Source organism: Physeter macrocephalus, unplaced genomic scaffold, assembly GCF_002837175.3.
Source record: "Physeter macrocephalus isolate SW-GA unplaced genomic scaffold, ASM283717v5 random_16, whole genome shotgun sequence".
Taxonomy (NCBI): Eukaryota; Metazoa; Chordata; class Mammalia; order Artiodactyla; family Physeteridae; genus Physeter; species Physeter macrocephalus.
In genome coordinates this window covers 1,312-22,081 of record NW_021145303.1, presented here as the reverse complement: position 1 = coordinate 22,081, position 20,770 = coordinate 1,312, and the positions used below count along the sequence as shown (strand labels likewise).

At 50.2% G+C, this 20,770-nt stretch overlaps 1 protein-coding gene across 2 annotated transcripts; it reads right to left on the bottom strand.

The window, feature by feature from the left end:
• Positions 1–6,640: 6,640 nt before the first annotated feature.
• On the bottom strand, positions 6,641–15,438 carry PCK2 (phosphoenolpyruvate carboxykinase 2, mitochondrial). Of its 2 annotated transcripts, XM_007130077.4 has the most exons (10): positions 15,225–15,437; positions 12,672–12,917; positions 11,819–12,003; positions 11,529–11,732; positions 10,977–11,164; positions 10,487–10,649; positions 10,006–10,224; positions 7,922–8,059; positions 7,529–7,624; positions 6,641–7,295 (listed from the first exon to the last, which is right to left on the bottom strand). In XM_007130077.4, the coding sequence occupies exons 1-10, from the start codon at positions 15,251–15,253 to the stop codon at positions 6,841–6,843; spliced, it is 1,923 nt and encodes a 640-aa protein (XP_007130139.1). In that variant the 5' UTR covers positions 15,254–15,437; the 3' UTR covers positions 6,641–6,840. The 2 variants fall into 2 exon arrangements, with proteins under 2 accessions (XP_007130139.1, XP_028339105.1); XM_028483304.2 differs by lacking the exon at positions 7,529–7,624 and having other exon boundaries at positions 15,225–15,438.
• Between the last annotated feature and the right edge of the window lie 5,332 nt (positions 15,439–20,770).

Sequence of the window (20,770 nt, the reverse complement as noted above, 5' to 3'; positions counted from 1 at the left end):
CCTCCTCTTTGCCCTTTTAATTCAGTTCTTCAAGTCCTATGGATTCTTAGCTGATTAGTTGAGGTGGTTTTTCAGGGTCATCACCCAACATCAAATTTTCATTATTTCACGCCTCTCCTAGTTAGTTGATCTGCTAGAAGTATTCTTCTCTAATAGCATTTAGTTCTTAAGAACCTACAAATGGTTCGCTATTGTTTATTGTTTCAAATACAAACTTCCAAACCTGGTTGTCTTTTTCACTAGCCTCATTTTTTGTTACTTCTGCCAAGCAAATATGGCCATAAACTCCTTGCTTGTTTCCCCTTCTGCACCTTCCCAGGAGAATTTCTTATCTGGGGGAAGCTTTATCTCTACCAGTCAGACTCCCTTCCTTATGACCCAGTGGTGTCACTTCTAAGAAATCTAGCCCTGACCTCTATGCTAAATCTAGCAAAAATGTTTATGTTCAGCAGAGCAATTATTGATAGTAGTAAAACACTGGAAACAAAATAGATCCAAACACACTGCTACGGGATGGGATTGGTTAAATAAATGATGGTCCATATGTTAGACAAAAATGCCAGGTAGCCATTAAAATGATGTAGTCTTCTATTTTTATGCTGTGGGAAATTGTGCAAGTTACATTTTTAGGTTTAAAAAAGGTGGTAGTTCTTCTGGTGACATGTGGTGGATGCAAAAACAATATGGTTTAAATTTGCATTTAAAAAGTATAAAAATACCTAGGCTCATTACATCATTAAATAATAAAATGGAGAAGGCCTTGCATGAACTAATGACAAAGATACAGTATGAACAAAGCATCATGGTTAACACAATTCGACCACCTGAGGTCCACAGAAAACAAAAACTTCTGTTACACTCATCTTAACTCATTTTTATTATTTATTTTAAAATTTTTAAAATAAATATTTATTTATGGCTGCATTGGGTCTTCATTGCTGCACACGGGCTTTCTCTAGTTGCGGCTAGTGGGGGCTACTCTTCGTTGCAGTGCGCGGGCTTCTCATTGTCGTGGCTTCTCTTGTTGCAGAGCGTGGGCTCTAGGCGTGCAGCTTCACTAGTTGTGGCACGTGGGCTCAGTACTTGTGGCACGGGGGAGTCAGTAGTTGTGGCTTGCAGGCTCGAGAGCTCAGGCTCAGTAGTTGTGGCACACGGGCTTAGTTACTCCGTGGCATGTGGGATCTTCCCAGACCAGGGCTCGAACCCGTGTCCCTTGCATTGGCAGGCGGATTCTTAACCACTGCGCCACCATGGAAGCCCTTAATTTATTTTTTTTTTTATTTTTTTATTTTTTTGCGGTACGCGGGCCTCTCACTGCTGTGGCCTCTCGCGTTGCGGAGCGCAGGCTCCCGAAGCGCAGGCTCAGCGGCCATGGCTCACGGGCCCAGCAGCTCCGCGGCATGTGGGATCCTCCCGGACCCGGGCACAAACCGGTGTCCCCTGCATCGGCAGGCGGACTCTCAACCCCTGCGCCACCAGGGAAGCCCCCCTTAACTCATTTTTAAATTAACCTCTTTCCTCTTCTCCTTAGCTTACAAATCCTTTTAATTTACAAATGCCGTTTAAAACTGAATAAAATCTAAATTCAAGCCTTTGAAATATGGAATTTGTATATTATTGAATAAGACATTTAAAAGTCATGGTAAGTGTTAAAAAGAAAAATCTGAGGTTTTATGGCCAAAATGAGTCTTTAACATCAAATTCTACAGAATATAGGATTTCATCTCTGGATCCATTGGTTGATTTTTGAATGTAAAAAAGATTTTTAAGCCTATGAAGTTGATTATATCACTTGTGAGTTACATTATTTAAAAAATGTATATGAGCTTTTTTTTTTTTTAATAAATTTATTTATGGCTGTGTTGGGTGTTCGTTTCTGTGCGAGGGCTTTCTCTAGTTGCGGCGAGCAGGGGCCACTCTTCATCGCGGTGCGCGGGCCTCTCACTGTCGTGGCCTCTCTTGCTGCGGAGCACAGGCTTCAGACGCGCAGGCTCAGTAGTTGTGGCTTACAGGCCCAGTTGCTCCGTGGCATGTGGGATCTTCCCAGACCAGGACTCGAACCCGTGTCCCCTGCACTGGCAGGCAGATTCTCAACCACTGCACCACCAGGGAAGCCCTGTATATGAGCTTTTATATGTTAGGCTATACTATGTGTTTCATTGAAAGACAATGGTGTTTCTTTAAAAATAATGAAGTCATTTTGATAAACTTTATTGGCCTTCCCTCTCATGATTTTGAAATTTGGCATGTTGCTTGGTGACAATTTGTAAGTGCTTTTCATTTGGGCAACCTCCACTCTCCCCAGCTACACTTAAAGCCACTTGAAGCCACAGACAGGTTTTCTACCTTTAGCACCCATTTTAGGACTGGTTCTAGTAACTGCTCTGTACATGTCAAGCTAGTTGACTTCCCATCTGACCTGCCTTGGGCTGTTCCCGGCTCATTAGCATCTCCACCAGGGGGCGGGCTGAGCTTGAGAGGAGAGAAGGAAAGCAAATTTTTCTTTCTCTGGCTACCCCTATCCTCTCTCTCCCCAGTCCCAGCTCCCAGCGTGGTGACTGCACAGAGCTCCTGGGACACGTGTACAGCTTCAGGCAACACATGGGAAAGTTCTGTCTTCCGAAGTGACGGATGACGTGTGTTTATAACTTATCTTCTTGCAGCACGTTCGATGTAGAAGGAACGGGGGAAGTATGCTAATTTGCCCAGGACTTAAAATGTGTTGACTATAAAGAAATTGAGTAATTATGGGATTTCTAATACTCTTGTCTCCTATGTCCTTGGGAACCAGAATTTTTTGTGTGGTGATAGGAGTTACAAATGTGATATAGAAGTTAAAAACCCTTTAGCCCTGAGTTTGAATAGGAACTATCAGTATGAACTCATGAGGTGTTTTATCTTCCTATCCCTATTCACTGAAAAGATCTAGAAACAATCTAGTAGCAATAAACACTCCTACCACCTAAATCTTAAAATACCATTTCTCATGGAAAGAAACCAGAGCTTGGGGTAATGGTTGATTCTAGGTCTGGGGTAGGAAATGCACAAGATGAGCATGGAACAACTTACCATTCCAGGTAGCAAAGAAGCCAATAAACATCATCAGGGTGATGTCAAAAGGACTCAGGAGCCAAGCTTATGACCAAAGATGAGATAATTTGAGTGTTATAAGGATAATTTAATAAACATTAAGTATGTTTAAATCCATGAGTTCATAATGGGTGTGTGTGTGTGTGTGTTACTAATTGGTCACCTTTTTGAAGAATGATATGAAGCCAAATCATTATTTTGAAGATGGTAAATAAAGGAAAGGAATCAAGCAGTTACTTGCTGTTCTTATATAACTGTACCTTTGAGTAATGAAACAGAAGATAAAAGGAGTGTCCCTTTGTAAAATTATTCCAACTATTATGACAGAGTTTGAGTACAGCTGTTTTGAAATCCCTAATAAATGAATGAATCTAGGCATTGAGCGTCTAGGCCTGGATTCTTCAATGGTTAAACTGAAGGAAAATTAAAGAGTGGAGGGGGAACCTGTAGATTGAAAGAGACTTACAAGGCATATACATTTTTTTTAACTGTGCAAGACTGTAACTACAAAAACTATAATGTCTAGGGATCTGGATTTGGGTAATACAACTCCAGGGGAAAAAAAAAAAAGCAAGGATGTGACTATCATGAACCATGGTGTACATTTCCACCAGGAAGGAGGGGCTGTGATGAAGATGAGGAGCGTGGCAAGGGGGTGGGGGGGGCTTTTAGTGTTTGGCAAAGTTGTTTCTTTTTCTGGGTAATGGTTTCAAGGTTGTTCCATTTATATTAGCTTATTAAGCTATACTTTTGTATGGTCTTGTTTATCTGTTTTATTTTGAAATTAAAAGGTTAACTATATTTTATCATTTATCTGGAGCTGCAGGGCAGGGAGCCCAATTTTATTCTCATTGACAGAATCATTTTTACTGGGGTTTTTCCAGACTTTTTATTTTTTTTTTTTAATTTTTAAATTGAGGTGTAGTTGATTTACAATGTTGTGTTAGTTTCAGGTGTACAGCACAGTGATTCACATACGTGTGTGTGTATTCTTTTTCAGACTCTTTTCTTTTATAGGTTATTACAAATATTGAGTATAGTTCCCTGTGCTATACAGTAGGTCCTTGTTGGTTATCTATTTTATATATAGTAGTGTGTATATGTTAATCCCATCCTCCTAATTTATCCCTTCCCCCCCACTCCCCAACCTTACCCTTTGGTAACCATAAGTTTGTTTTCTGTGTGTGAGTCTATTTCTGTTTTGTAAATAAGTTCATTTGTATCTTCTTTTTTTTTTTTTTTTTTTCAGATTCCACATATAAGCGGTATTATATGATGTTTGTGTTTCTCTGTCTGGCTTACTTCACTTATTATGATAATCTCTAGGTCCATCCATGTTGCTGCAAATGGCATTATTTCATTCTTTTTTATGGCTAATATTCCACTGTATATATGTGCCACATCTTTCTCCATTCATCTGTCGATGGACATTTAGGTTGCGTCCATGTCTTGGCTATTGTAAATAGTGCTGCAATGAATATTGGGGTGCATGTATCTTTTTAAATTATTTATTTATTTATTTATTAAAAAATAATTAATTTATTTATTTTTGGCTGTGTTGGGTCTTCGTTTCTGTGCAAGGGCTTTCTCTAGTTGCAGCAAGCGGCGGCCACTCTTCATCGCAGTGCGCGGGCCTCTCACTATTGCGGCCTCTCTTGTTGCGAAGCACAGGCTCCAGACGCGCAGGCTCAGTAGTTGTGGCTCACAGGCCTAGTTGCTCCGCGGCATGTGGGATCCTCCCAGACCAGGGCTCGAACCCGTGTCCCCTGCATTGGCAGGCAGATTCTCAACCACTGCACCACCAGAGAAGCCCCATGTATCTTTTTGAATTCTAGTTTTCTCTGGGTATATGCCCAGGAGTGGGATTGCTGGGTCATATGGTAACTCTATTTTTAGTTTTTTAAGGAGCTTCCATACTGTTCTCCATAGTGGCTGCACAAATTTATATTCCTAGCAACAGAGTAGGAGGGTTCTTTTTTCTCCACACCCTCTCCAGCATTTATTGTTTGTAGACGTTTTGATGATGGCCATTCCAACCAGTATCAGGTGTTACCGCATTGTAGTTTCGTTTGCATTTCTCTAATAATTAGTGAAGTTGAGCATTTTTTACGTGCCTGTTGGCCAGCTGTATGTCTCCTTTGGAGAAACAAAATCTTCTCTTTTTTTTTTTTGTTGTTGTGCCACGCGGCATGCAGGACCTTAGTTCCCCGACCAGGGATTGAACCTGTGCCCCCTGCCGTGGAAGCACGGAGTCTTAATGACTGGACCACCAGGGAAGTCCCCAAAATCATTTTTAAGGCTAAATCATTTTTAAGGCTAACATCTTCCTACACCCTGTACATTTAGTTACCAGAGAGGTGTCTGGAACCCCAGTTCCCTGCCTCTTACCAAGAAGGACTTATTTCCAAACCTATTTTTCTTTCTCCTCTAAATTGTATTTACATTGCTCGTTTTCCTCTTAAACTGTGGAGCCAGCAATGTATAACATATGCCTACAGGGCCCACTCTAATAAGTGTAGAGCGGAAAGGTGAGGACAGCTAACATATATTCAATGGTTATTCCTTGTCAGGCATAGTTCTGAGTGCCTGGCTTCACTGACTCTTAATCCAAACAACACTGTTAGATGTAGGCACATCCCCATTTTACAGCTGAAGAAACTGAGAGGTACCCCTGGCCTGAGTCTGCTAGGTGCCTAACATCTATACTATGCCGCCTCTGATCATATTGTTTCAGTTGTCACATGCTATTTATGAAGCTGAGGATTTGGCTAGATATTTTTAAGTACAATGGACTCCACTGCTGTGTTTCAGCATGTGATCCACTCTTACCTTTAGATTCTTTTCTGCTGTTACACATTATAACTGGTTATTGGCTGTTTTCTATGAGAACACTTGGTGTTTCCTCCTCCAGTGTTTTCTTCTGAGGGAATTCCCCGTTTTATTATTCCCATTTTTAAAATGGTAATTTTTATTTTGTTAATATTTGTCCTGATTTTCTGGGTACATACTTCCCTTGTACCCATCTCAGTTTATACATTCACTCAGCCTGATCCAGATCACGGGTGAAGTTATTCTCAGCTGACACCCCTGAACAGCACCTGGCACACAGAAGGTACTACGGAAGCTGCCTTAATATTGAATAAGCTTTCATGAATACTTTGCGGGTCCCAATTTCAGGTCAGGCAGGAGGAAGAACAGGTTTGAGAATCGACAATGGAACTGCTTCACTGGTGAGTGGGGTTATAGAGGCTTCTGTGTCTCTGATGGGAGACTGGGAATTTTAGGCCTGGAGGCTGTACTGAGCAGCTCACAGAGGCCCCACCTTTTTAAGACCTCAGGACATGAGTAGTTACTGCCTTCTCCCAGCAATTTCTACTCAGTGGCTCGGTGGTAGAGATGCCTGTGAGAGAGGTCCTTATACCACCAGGCTGTGCCAGGCCAGGCTGCACTGGGACACCAGCTACTTGGAAGGGTTGGAAGAAGATTGTGAGATTGGTGTTAAAGGGAAGCCTGTGAAGACAGGCAGGAAATGAAAACAGCACAGATGATATATTAAATAAATGAGCATCTCATTATTGGGCAGCATGTGGGGGAAGGTCTGTGGCCTGGTCTCATGGCACCGAGAAGATGATAGTTATGTCAAGTTGCTCATATTTTTCACAAGTCTGGTAGCTCGCTTATTCCTGGGAGGGTTGGAGCCGGGGGGTGGGGGTGGGGGACATGCTCTCTCTCGCTAGCTGTAGCCTCAGGTCACATTCTGCGCACACGTCCCTCCAGGGCCTCCAGCTCAGCCAACACCTCCTTGGGCAGATCCTGGTTGACCTGCTCTGTCAGGTAGCTCCGAATGTCACGAACCTCCTGTTCCCAGAAGTCCTTGGGGAGCGAGAACAGCTGGGTGGTGTCTATGGCTCCCAGGCCGCTGAGATCCAAGGCACCTTCCTTTGGTACCAGCCCAATGGGCGTTTCTCGGGCACTGTCCTCCCCCTCTAGCCGCCGGCAGATCCAGTCTAGCACCCGAGCATTCTCTCCAAAGCCTGGCCACAGGAAGTGGCCTGCCTCGTCGCGCCGGAACCAGTTGACGTGGAAGATGCGGGGCAGCCGGGCCCCCTTGAGCCCCTCCATGCTCAGCCAGTGTTCAAGGTAGTGCCCAAAGTTGTAGCCAAAAAAGGGCCGCATGGCAAATGGGTCGTGCATGATGACCTTCCCTGGGGAGGGGAGCAGGATGGGTAAGGAACCTCCCTTCTTACTGGAGAAGAGAAAGGTACCCCGCCTCCAGCCGGAGGAAGCTGTGAAATGTTGGTGGTTCTGGAACATCCTCGAGGCAGGGTGAGGGGAAGGGAATGGGGAAAAGATACACGTGGGAAGGGGTGGGCAGGAAGAAGGTCTGGTTCAGGAAGGGAGAGAAGAGGCAAGCTGGGCACACAGGAGTGGAGCTCACCTTTGTGTTCAGCCGCGGCAGTGGCCTCCGAGCGCATGGCGCTGCCCACAAACACCCCATGGCGCCAGCTGAAGGCCTCATATACCAGGGGGACTCCTGGGACACCAGTGCACATGGTCAAAGGCAGCCCTTATCTTTGTACGATCACTCCATCCCTTCTGGTGATCTTGACTCTTACTCTCTCTCTCCTAGGACCTCAGCTGCCCATTTCAAACCCCGTGCCTCCCCACTCCACCTCGATTTTGCATTCTCCAGGGGGGTGCTCTAGAGGCAGACAGCTGTAGTTGGCGATCCAGGCTTAGGCTCTCTGAGCTTTAAGTACAAGAGGGAGGTGGGCCCTGATAGAGAGCCCAACCCTTAACCCAGATGGCATGGAGCCCACACGATGTTTACCTTTGGGTCTGCGGCCTCCAAAGATGATGGCGTCAATGGGGACGCCCTCAGGGGCCTCCCAGGCTGGGTCTATGATGGGGCACTGGCGAGCCGGGGCACAAAAGCGAGAATTGGGATGTGCACAGGGCTCCTTGTCACCTGGCAGAGCAAATACAAATATTATCACTTCCAAGGGCACGTCCACCCCCAATACACAGAGACATTTGCAGACACTCTTGGCACAGTTTCTTTTTGCCTCATCAGCTCCCCACAATCTCGGGTTGGAGGTTGGTAAGGAGCAGGGAGAAGGGAGCCAGGACATCTCCCCTGAAGATCAGGTTATTTATCCATAATGGTACTGCCAGCTGAACTATGGGAGAAAAGAGCGAGAGAGTAATTGGTGTTTAGCAGGACACTAATGTTTATGTCAAGCTACAGCCACTTGGCACTGAGCAGTGCTCAAGGGAATGGGGTTAAATATTGGCACAGTGTTATAATGGAAATTTTCCCCCAGGAACTCTTCTTTTAATTTACGGGATTATTATTTAAATAAACACTCAAACCTAGAGGAAAAACTGCGACAGGTCAGTATTTCAGACAACCGACTTTCTTCTTTGCTATTGTCTTTGTTGTGTTGTTTCTTCAGTTTACAGACAGCTGACTTTCCATCAGCAAATGGCGGAAGACAGAATCTCCTGAGCTATCAGAATGCAAACAGGAACTGATTTTAAAGCTAGCGGGATTTTGGTGGTTTCCCTGGGTCTGCTCAGACCCGGCTGGAGTGATAGGGCTTGAAGAACTCAGATGAGGACATACCCTGGGCAGTCATAACCTGAGGAGCCCAGGTCATTTGGCCCCTTCAGGTGCCTGGAGAGGAGCTGGGACCGAGCCAGTGGCATATGTATAAAGCACCATCACGGGGGCCCTGAATGGACACAGTGCTTTCTCTGCCAGAGGTTACTGTTTGGACCTGGGGGGCAAGGGAGTCACGGAGCCAGCGCCCCCGCCCCCCTCTGACCCCCAGTTCCTGCCTCCACTTTCATGTAAGAACCATCCTTATGCTTCTCTCTTGCACTTTCATCAGCCCCCAGTTGAGGACCCAGCACAAGGTATTATTCTGAGAACTGAAGCTGGGCACAACATGCCCTCGTTACACCCCTGAATCCAGAGGTGATGAAAGGGTTGGGCAACTAGCCTGTGGTGAAATATGAAAGTTTCTTGGATTTCTCAGTTGGGTGGGGAGGCTAAGGAGGGCTTAATGATGGTGTTAGAGAAAATGAAGGATGATTAAATGAGGGGGGTTACTGCTAAGCCAGCCTGGAAAACTGGAATGTAGGCTTCAGTGACCACAGGCCACCCTCCCCTGCTAGGCTCCTCTTTGCTCCCACCCCTAGGTCTGGGCTCGCGGAATGCCAAAGGCCACTGAAAGCTGAAGGTCCAGAGTGCAGGGCTGGAGGAAAGGGCAGGGCTGCAGGGCACAAGGGAGTAATGACAGGGTTGAGAAACTAGCTTCTGGGAGAGGCTAAAGAGCTGGTCTGATTTCGTTCGGAAAGATTGGGGTGTATGTGTTGGAGGGGCAGGGGAAGGGTGAGGGTAACAATACTGACCTTTAGACAATGGTTATTACATGGGGAGTCGGGGTGGGGTGAGGGTGCAAGTGGCAGGGGGAGGGGCAGGGTTCTTCCCTCCTAATGGGTCAAACTTTATGACTGTGCTTTGAGTCTAATTCCTTCTGTAATAATTTCCAAGACACCCCCCCCGCCTTAAAAATATCCAGCTTATAGTAATTGAGAATTTACTATGTATTCGGCACTACGTTGAATCCTTTGCGTGCATTATTTAATTTAACCCTCCAACACCTTATGAGATAGGTACTATGATAACTACCCCCATTCATGTGATGGGGAAACTGAAGCTCAGGAGGTTAAGCGACTCAGCCAGACCACAAACTGAACTGGGACGTCAACTGAGATCTTGCTTAGGGTTGCATAACTCCCTTTGAGTCCCAGAGGTCCTGGCAGATGGCTGCAGTTGAGGAAAAGGCTTTTATGTCATCAAGGTGCTGAGCCCTGGGGGCTGACTTATACCCCCTCCCTGCCCCATACCAGGTTTCCAGGGTTTGCCCAGCCAGGAGGTCACGGTGACGTCAGGTGGAAGAGGCTGGTCAATGCCCTCCCAGTATACGCCGCCATCACTGGTCTCAGCCACGTTGGTGAAAAGGGTGTTACTCTGGATTGTGGCCATGGCATTGGGATTGGTGGTGGCTGAGGTGCCAGGGGCCACCCCAAAGAAGCCGTTCTCAGGGTTGATGGCCCGGAGTCGACCTGTCGGGAGGAAAAGTGAAAAAACGGAAGGACTAACCAGGAAGAGTCGAGAGGTTCAGCCCCTCCCTGCCCCGAGCTGGACCCTAGATCTGAGGGGAAAGGTTTTGCATCTCCAGGGCGGCTGGGCTGCCAGGAGGCATGGGGGAGGGGTGGTTGTTCAGGAGAAGGTTCTCACTGACCAAGTCCACCCTGAGCAGTGGAGGTGGGAATCCTACACTCTGGTAAGAACCAGAACGGCGAGGACGATCCAAGGGCCTCTCACCATCACTGTCAAACCTCATCCAGGCGATGTCATCCCCGACACACTCCACTCTCCAGCCTGGCAGTGCCGGCCGCATCATGGCCAGGTTTGTCTTGCCACAGGCGCTGGGGAAGGCAGCTGCCACATAGCGCTTCTTCCCCGCGGGGTTGGTGATACCCAGGATCTGCCAGGTGGGGAGAGGGAGCAAGCAAGAGGTCACCAGAGGTTAAGCATGGTCTGCATGGGAAGGACAGCTAGGGGTCAACAGGGAGGACCAATGTTTATTCATGAAACAGGTGCACTGCCTTGCTACAGGGCCTGGGGTGGCAGCAAGGGGAAGCCCCCCCCCCCGACATTCAGCAGCCTCGGGCCAAAGCTTTGGGCATTTGCGCAGAGTCCCTGGCCCGCCAGTTGGCCACCTGGCAGTGGAGAGGCGAGGCTGAGGCTGACTGGCCAGGCCCCGCCCTTGGCCTGCCCCCCGAAGCTGCCCAGATCCTCACCAGGCCCTCACCAGCATGTGCTCCGCCAGCCAGCCCTCATCCCGGGCCAGCCGAGAGGCGATGCGAAGGGCAAAGCACTTCTTGCCCAGCAGGGAGTTGCCACCATAGCCGCTGCCGAAAGAGACGATCTCCCGCTGGTCGGGCACGTGGCCAATCAGGGTTTTCTCTGGGTTGCATGGCCACTGGCTCACCGGCTCCCCTGGGGACAATGGGGTCATGGGGCTGCTGGCAGGGGCATCAGGCACTGGGGTGTCAGGGGCTGGAGGGATCAGGGGGTGGCAGGAAAGACACTCAACAGCAGTGGCGGTGTCAATGGGTGGCTGAGGCCTCCCACCTCATAATATACATCAGCTCCCATGCCCCTATTCTTGGACATGGATAATTCACTCTTCTCAATCTTGAGCAAACTGCTTTGCCAGCTCAGCCTCACCCCCAGCGCACTGCTGCCCTAGCTCTTGGGAATTCAGTATCTCACTAATCAGGATGGCTAGGATGCGGGGTTCCCTCTGAGTACAAGCAGGCCTCTGTGTCCCCCCCCTGCCCCGAGCAGAGCAGGCGCTCACCTTGCCCAGTCAGCGGCTGGCCCACGGAGTGCAGGCACTTGACAAAGTCGCCATCTCCCAGGGCCTGAAGCACGGGCGTCCCCAGCCGGGTCATAATCCGCATGCTTGCCACCACGTAGGCGGAGTCTGTGAGCTGCACTCCGATGCGGGACAGTGGGGATCCCACGGGACCCATGCTGAATGGCAGCACATACATGGTTCGGCCTGTGGAGGAAAACGCCACCTGGCTGAAGGGTTCCAACTTGTTTATTCCTTCAGTGCCCCTGCCTCTGTGTCCCTGCCCTGGTTACCTTGCATGCAGCCTGGAAACCTCTCATCCACGGCTTGCTGGAACTCAGCTGGGGACATCCAGTTGCCCAGCTGCCCACGGGCCCCGCCAGCCGGGAGGGGCACCGTGTCCCGTTGCGAAGGAGTTATAATCACCGTCTTGCTCTCTACTCGTGCCACATCCTTGGGGTCCGTGCGGGCCAGCCAGCTGGGGGAGAGCGGATATCAAGAAGATAGTGGCCAGGGCTTCCCTGGTGGCGCAGTGGTTGAGAGTCCGCCTGCCGATGCAGGGGACATGGGTTCGTGCCCCGGTCCGGGAAGATCCCACATGCTGCGAAGCGGCTGGGCCCGTGAGCCATGGCCGCTGAGCCTGCGCGTCCGGAGCCTGTGCTCCGCAACGGGAGGGGCCACAACAGTGAGAGGCCCGCATACCGCAAAAAAAGAAGATAGTGGCCAGTAGATCTCCCTCATCCCAGACCCACTCTTTCAAGTCCAACTTTGTCTCTAGGTCTTCTGTTGGCCTTATTTTTTCCCATCCATTTGCATCTCAGTTGCTTCCTCCAGATTTTGTCCCAGTCTAAGGGGTAGTTCCCTTGGCCCCAGCCCCCTAATGGCCTCTGCCCTGGCAAAAACTCCCTGAACTTGTAAGTAAAAAAAAAAAAAAAAAAGCAAAGGCTTTTATTTGTATCAGCTTATTCACTTAACATAAAAATACAGACCAATCCCAATAATTCCTGATTGTTTCCTCCAAAGCTCCCATTCTCACTCATTCCATTGGGATGGTCTACTTAAATTTGATTTCGTCTTGGTAAACCCAAAGTGGCCTCTGTCCCCGCAGCTGCCCCCATCTCGCAGGTCGCTGGGCTCAGGGCTTACCAGTTGTTGTACTTTGGGAGCTTTCGGATGAGTCCCTGCTGTTCCAGCAGGGTTAGTGTGGCAGTGTTTTCCGCCTCGGTCCCATCACAGATGTGGATACTCTCTGGCTGGCACAGGCGGGCACTGTTTTCCACGAAGTCTCGAACCCTAGCAGGCAGCTGGCCCAGGTCTCCACTCAGTACTCGCAGGGTCTGGATACTGCGCCGTGAGGGCCAGCCCCAGGGGCTCAGCCCATGCCATCTAAGCCTGTGAGAGAAGAAACAGAGAAGTAATGGGCCAGGTGTTCTTGTGGAAGATGGGCAAGTCAAGGGGACAGAAAGCTGGGCTGCTGGGGATGTGCTAAAGTAGGTCTGGGTACAGGCACCATGAAGAGGTCGGAATAGGTAAGGAAGATGGGTTCAGGCCACATCTGTCTTGTGGCCTTTATGAGGCTTAGTGAGGGTGTCTCCTGATTAGCAAGGGACAGGTATCACCAAACGAGCATAAAGACACATGCCTGGCTGTGTGGCTGTATGTATAAGGCATGCTGATGTTATTGGAGGCTTAGCTCATGCCCATTTTTTACTATGTCTGGTCAATGTTTGGAAATGAGCAGGTGTCCTATGGCCCAAATGTCAGTAAACTGTGCTCAGTTGACAGCTTCATGTGTCTGGTGTCCTTTTTATTCCCAAGTATAGTTTTTACAAGTCAAAAAGGCAGCTGTCTTCATTCTTTTCTTCTGATGTGCATGCTGTAAGACTGTGAAAGCCTCAAGCAGAGAACTAGATCTTTGAGATGGTAAGTCCCAGGTTTCTAGATTTGGGCCCTTGCACAGAGAGTGGGTGATTGGATGTCAGGGTTCCAGGCACTGGATCTGCGGTTGCCCACCTGGGCCAACAAGGATTGCATAAAGTGCTGCCACTGGTTTGGCATTTTTTTTTTTTTTTTTTTTTTGTGGTACGCGGGCCTCCCTCTGCCGCGGCCTCTCCCGTTGCGGAGCACAGGCTCCGGACGCGCAGGCTCAGCGGCCATGGCTCACGGGCCCAGCCGCTCCGCGGCACGTGGGATCCTCCCAGACAGGGGCGCGAACCCGGTTCCCCTGCACCGGCAGGCGGACGCGCAATGCCCTGGTTTGGCATTTTTGAACTGTGTGGAAGGATGACTGTTGGAGAATGTCACTGGCTGGGGTGCATGCCCCAATTCTTAGAACAGGGTCCCTGGAGTCTGTCCCTTCACACCCCTAGGAGAGGGAAAAGTAAGGTCTTCTCCAGTTGGCCTGGACCCAGGGTGGAGTGACCCAGAGAGAGCAAAGGCCAAGAGAGAGAAGCTGTCCTCCTAATGCCGGGGCACGCCAGAAACTGTGCCCCACACTCCCAGCACCGCATGACCCTGTCCCTCCCTTGGCTCTCTTTCCTAGAGAACACATGCCTAGAACTTTGGCTCTTGGTGGTGGGGTGGAACATTAGACTGCAGGGCGCTCAGACTCACAGGGAATAAGCCTGGGGAAGGGAGGACGCTCAGACCGTGAATGTGTGAGCTGGGTGGCTTCATTGGGCAGGGCAGGGTGGAGACCCAGTGTGGCCCCAGGGGCAGAGGCGGAAGCCCCCTGGGACCTGGTTCTGTTCCCCCTCAGAGAGAAATTTCCCCCGAGCATTAATTTTAAAGGCAGACAGCCTTGGGGAGAACCTGTCTCCACAGGGAGGCTGGCTCAGGAAGTCTCCTGGGAAGCTCCCTCCCCCACCCCCAACCCCCCAGCCTCCTGAGTAGCACCTTCTCCTTTTCCCCTTCTCCAGAGACCACCCACAAGGGCTGGCCAAGTGGAACCAGCTGTGGGAGAGACAGAGGGTCAGCTCAGACCCTGGGACAAAAGCTGAGAAGGGAGGCTACAGAGGGAAGACAGGAAGCTGTGAAAAGGGGGAGAGGGCAGACAAGCAGGGCCTAGGGGTTCCCGTCCTGGACAGGGGATGCAGCCAGCCAGGTAAGAATGAAGGCAACTTGGCCTCCTCTTCCACCTTGCCTCCCTCCTTTCCCGGGCCCCAGGCCCCTCTGGCTGTGCTGGGCTTCCCGCCAGGATCCAGTCGCCGGGGGGAGGCTGGGGAATGGCTGTTTACCTTCTACCTTCTTTAGGGAGCTCTGAGCTCAATCCCCAGGGGCTCATGCACCCTTGACCCCAAGGCCCTACTGCTCCTCACCGCAACCTGGGGCACAAGCGCTACATCTGTAAAGCAAAGGAGACACGGAGACCGGGCCCAGCGAGGACGAGCGAGGAGGGGAAAGGAAGTTCTGAGGGTGGCAGATAGAGACGGTGTGGTCAGGGACCAGCAAAGCGGGGGTGGGGGGTGGGGGAGTGGGGACGGAAACCGAGAGACCCGGAGCGGCTGAGGCCGCCCCGATCTCCGTCGAGACGCACGACCCGAGAGGCCGTGGCTCCAGACGCACTCGCCACCTGCCCGCCTCCTCGGAGGAGGAGGAGAAACCAGGCGGAGGCAGGCGAGCAGGAGAACGCAAATGGCAGCCCCGAGGGGGCGAGCGCGGCGGAAGGTGCGGGTCGGCCCCGGACTGGGGGTCACTCACCGCAGGCCGGGGCGGTACACAGCGGCCATGGCACCTGGGCGGGGGTTGCGGGGTGGTCGCGCGAACGGAGCGGAGCCGGGGAAACAAGGAAGGCGGGGAAGGAGGGAGCGCGGCGCAGAGAGCGGGAGCTCAGGCTAGGCAGGAGGCGCTTAAAAAGGAGGAGGGCGGGCGAAGGGGCGGGACCCAGCCGGGCCGGCGCGACCCTCTCTCCTCCCGGGGCTCCAGCCCCAGGTCAGCCCAGCCATGGCCCCACCTCCTGCATCTTAGCCCCCAAACCCTTGTCTCTCATTGGAGGATTGGGTCCTCTTCTCGGCTGCCTCCTCCCCGAGGCCCCGCCCCACCGCTACGCCTCGCCCCCTGCACATGATGTAACTTTGAGGACTCTTGCTCCCGGCAGAGAGCGACTGGGAGATGTTGGGTGACAAACAAGCTAAGAACAAGGGGAGAGGCCAGGGGCTGGAGCCCATGGGGCGCTGGAAGTCTAGAAGCCGGGGGCTGGGCATTGCCTTTCCCCTTCTTCCCGGGGCTTGGGCACTCTGAGCCCAGGCTCTTCTGTTGTCCAGGGCCCTAATGCCATGGTTCCCTCAGTCCCCAACTCCCAAATCCCTGTTTCTTCTTCCCGTGATGAGGGCTCTTTTCTGCCTTACCGTGAAGTGGTGATGTCTCTCCACCCCAGAATCTCTTCTTTGGGCCTCTAGCCTGGTCATTCTCTCCACATTCCCCTGGAGAATGCATCTGCCCCACCCAACCACCACCACAAAGTCCTCTGGTAATTTCTCAAGTTATGTCTCCAGCCAGACATCTCTCTTCAGCTTGAGACCACGGGTATCACCCCAAAGGCCATAGCACCTCAAACTCAATGTGGCTATGGTAAGCATTGGCCCAGCATCCACTCCCCCTTCCTGGTAATAGCACCCCGATGTTCCCTTGGGGAACCACCTCCTCAGTCTGTGTGGTCTTGTGGGTCTACTACCGGTGGGCTCTCAGCTTGGCCAATTTGTGTGTCCGTCACTCTGGCCACAGCCAGTGGAAATGTTCAGGAATGGGCATGAGGTCTCTCTCTGGGGCTTTTTCTGTCAACTTTCAAAATGAGATCTCCTTCTGCTGGGGTTGCTGGGCTGGTAGAACCTAAGCCTAATGCTGCTGGGTGTCAGCTTGGCCCTGCAAAGCAGGAACCTGCCTGAGCTGGAAACCAGGCTAGAGGAAGCAGGCTGAGGGATGGAGAGTGACAGATTCCTAATTCCGGGTATAGGAGTCAATAAATTTCTTCTCTTGCTCAAGCTAATTTCAAGTGGACTTCTGCTATTTGCAGCAGAAACAACCCTAATTCTCAGATTTCTCAGAGTTCTGTACTGGAACATAATGGGACAAAAGAACTGGCCTCCAGCCTTGGGCTTGCTGCTGATCCTGATCTCTTCCACCCAGGCTCCATCCTGGACTCAACCTCATGTGTATGTATTTGGGACTCTTCCCTCCAGTCCCTACATCCAAACTCTGTTCATACCCACTCCACTGCAAACAGCTCCTCTTCGGTCACTCTCTGGGCCTAAAGATGTGCACACTGGTGGCATCATGGCCAAGCTATTGAAGATCATCATCTCTTCTGTGATCCTGCACCTGCTCTCATGGTTCCCTTTCTCAGCAAATGGCACCACTATCTATCCAGTTGCCCTAGAGGAACCTGGATCAGTCTAGACTATTCCTTTCTTATCGTCCAGTCGGACACCAGGAACTTTGGATTTGTATTTCACAATTAGCTCTCAAGTCTGTGTCTGTGCCCCCTGGCCACTGCCTTAGTTCAGGGTTTATCTCTCACTTGGCTTCAAACAATAGCTTCCAAGCGCCTTGGCCTCCTACCTCTCCAAATGCCACCCCCTCTCCCTCCCACCAAGTTATTCTCCAAACTTTGTGCATAAGTTCACTTTGGAAAATTAAGAGAGAGGAATATTTATTGTATGGACACCAGGTGCCAGGCTCTGAGCCAGTAGCTTTACATGCATAATCTCATTCAGTTTCACAACAGCCCTGTTTTACCGATGTGGACACTGAGGCTTAGAGGTTAAGTCATTTCTTCAAAGTCACACAGCTGATCAGCAGGAGAAATGGAATCTGAATCCAAGTCTTTCTGACTCTAATTACCAAGTATTTTTTCCCCCCTGCAATCTTATACTGTCTCCTTGATTTGTCCTTAAGGAAAAAATGAGATCATATCACTCTTAGGCTTAAAATTCCTTCAAGGCTTCCTACTACATGGCAACTGATGTCCTTCATAATCTGGTTCCCATTTATCCAATGGTATCACCCCCACCTCCCTACTTGCTGCTTTCTGTCCTATATACCAAACTCTGCAGTTCCCAGAGCACTTCTGTGAACCTTTCTGCCCTTCAGATTTAAATTAAACATGACCTTCTGTGTGAAGGTCAGTGTGCCCCTTAGAATTAACATCTGTCTCATCTATGTTGGTTCAATACTGTGTACATACCTATACTTTTAAATTAATCACACTTTATTGTAGTTGTTTTTGTATCTCCGTAATCCTCACTGGAGTGTTAGGTACTTGAAAAAAGGACCCAAATTTCCTTTTATTTTTTAAATATTTATTTATTTAATTCTGGCTGCATCGGGTCTTAGTTGCGGCATGTGGGCTCTTTGTTGTGGTGAGCAGGCTTCTCTTTAGTTGTGGCACACAGGCTCCAGAGCATGGGGGCTCTGTAGTTGCGGCATGCAGGCTCACTAGTTGTGGCACAAGGGCTTAGTTGCCCCACGGCACTTGGGATCTTAGTTCCTCGATCGACCTGGGATCGAATTCACATCCCCTGCATTGGAAGGCGGATTCTTAACCACTGGACCACCAGAGACGTTCCAAAAGGACCCAAATTTTAGTCTTCTTTTTATTCTAGCTCCTAGAAGAATCTGGCCCATAATAATTGGGCACTTACTCAACATTGGTGGAGTAGAAGAATGAATAAATCCCACATTTCTAACCCCCTCCCCCATTCTTCCTTAACTTTAGGCAGACTGAACAAGGGGCTCCCTTGAGGGTTTCCTTATACGATTCCCCTTATGTGCCTCACAGTTTTGCTCAGTTCTCTAGCCCTCCTGCTAGCCTGGTCCACCAGCTGGCCTAGTGTCCGCGGCCACCACCAGGGGGCAGGGTGTGACCAGCCTTGCCTTGGTCTGCATTTTCTGATCCCCAGGGCCCTCTGGATCAGCCCTTGGATGTCTCACAGACCCGCAGCAGTGGATGCTGGGGAGTGTGGCCCAGATCCCCCCTTCAGGATCACGGCATTCATGGAAACTGAGCAGGACTCCGTGGAGCCCTCCCAGGTACAAATCCTTTTTGTGTCCCCGGTTTCTTAGTTGTAGGAAAAAGGCTTCAGCCTCGTAGACCTTCCCTGAGTGCCAAAGGGCAGATTCAAACAGTTACTAATCAGGGAGGGGAGGTAAGGCAGAAACAGAGGAGGAACAGTCAAGAAACAACAGGGCAGCGATAAAGCAGGGTCCTGGTTCCTCCTCAAGGGATATACATAACAGTATCTTTGAACTCTTCTGCAGGAACTAATGCCCCCACCCAGGTGGAGAATGGTAACTTCAGGCTGAGCACAAGATCCTTGGAACACTGCCCTGATATCTCACCACCAACCAGTCAGAAGAAAAGTCACATACCCTGCAGCTCCCACCCCAGATTTTGCCTATAAAAACTCCCAGAAAACCACTGGGAAGTTTGGGGTTTTTGAGCACAAGCCACCCTTTCTCCTTGCTTGGCCCTGCAGTAAACCTTCCTCTACTTCAGACTCCAACGTTTCAGTTTGTTTGGCCTCACTGTGCGTTGTTGGGCATGCGAACTTGTGCTCAGTAACAGGGGCAGAGTGTGACCAGTTTTGCCTTAGTTTGCGTTTTGTCCTCCCCAGGGCCTTCTGGGCCCAGCCATTGGACATCTCACAGACTCCCTGCAGTGGGTGCTGTGGTGTGCTGCCCAGATGCCCGCTTCAGGATCATGTCCCAGCGGCTGAGTGTTGGCTGCTGATGGTGCAAAGCTGAGCACTTCCCTGAGCACCACCTGTGGCTGAAGGGAGCTGTCTTGCCAAATGCCCCCTTTCCTGGGGCAGCTGGTATCCAATGACTGGTTGATGCAGGGCTCCAAAGTCCTGGCCCCCTTGCCTCAATTTGGGATACTCTGAAGGTCCGTCCCAGCTCCAGAGCTCCTATGGGGTCAGCTGAAGCCTCTGTTTCAGCTGTAATGCTTTTCAACTCTTCCTGTTGCCCAGTCCCACTTCTCTCACTGACTTGGAAAATCCTTCCAACAAATCACCTGTACACAAGTTTCCGTCTCGGAGACTCTTTTGTTTTTGGGTTTTTTTTTCCAGCTTAAGCTATCCCCCCAACTCGACTTGGATAACTGCATTAACCCCCTAATCTGACTCTGATTCCATTTTGGCCATCCTCCACCCTAGATCCAAAGTGATCTTTTCAGACACAATCTGATCATTCCACATCCCTGCTGAAAATCCTTTAGTAGCTTCTCATTGCCCTTCGAGTAGAGTCCCCACATCCTAAACTTGGCCTACAAGTCTCTGCATGATCTAGCCCCACCCTCAGCTACTGCCATTCTTCCCACTTTCCTTGGTATCTGCTTTCTGGTTGCACTGGGGTTTTTTTTCAGTTTCATGAATGTGTCTACCTCTTCCCTGCCCAGAGCCTTTGCATACATTATTCCTGTGGCTTGGAATCTCCATCTTCTCCACACCACCAGGCATGGTCACTTCTTACTCCCCTGACCAGTCTCAGTTTAATGTGACTTCTTAGGCGAGCTGTCCCTGCAATGCTACTACCTCCCCTGCCCCCACGTTAGATTAGGTCCTCATGAAATAAAGTCTCATAGCCCCCTGCCCTTCTCCTGCATAGCACCCATCTCGTTATGTTAGGGGAACCACTGACCGAAACTGCCCACCCTGGCCAGGCACCACACTAACCCATTTGTATGAGCTGTTTTATGACAGGAGGTCCTGGTAAGGAACATGGAACAAACAAGCCATCACCAACAAGAAGAATTTGGGAAAGGTGAAAAGGTGACGCCAGTCCGTATGTCCTACCAACCTCCCAGAATCCTCCTAGCTGGAATCCATCTTGGCTGAGCGATGCGTGCACCACCAGGAAGGACCCTGAGTCAGAATGATTGGCCAGAGACAGCCCAGAAACTAATCCCATCACCGTAAAACTCGAGACTGCGAGCCACGTGGCAGAGCAGTCCTCCTGGGTTCCCTTACCCTCCTGTTCTCCACCCAGGTGCCCCTTCCCAATAAAGTCTCTTGCTTTGTCAGCATGTGTGTCTCCTTGGACAATTCATTTCCAAGTGTTAGACAAGAGCCCATTCTTGGGCCCTGGAAGGGGTCCCTCTTCCTGAAACAGTTATAACGGTTTTTTTTTTTAATAGATTTTATTTATTTATTTATTTATTGGCTGTGTTGGGTCTTCGTTGCTGCACATGGGCTTTCTCTAGTTGCGGGGAGTGGGGGCTACTGTTCGTTGTGGTGTGAGGGCTTCTC

Coding starts and splice junctions, on each gene's coding strand:
- PCK2 (XM_007130077.4), bottom strand. CDS start 15,253: ATGGCCGCTGTGTACCGCCCCGGCCTGCG. Junction 10,650..10,976: donor GGCTGGCGGAGCACATGCTG/GTGAGGGCCTGG, acceptor CCCACCTGGCAG/ATCCTGGGTATCACCAACCC. Junction 10,225..10,486: donor GATGAGGTTTGACAGTGATG/GTGAGAGGCCCT, acceptor TCCTCCCGACAG/GTCGACTCCGGGCCATCAAC.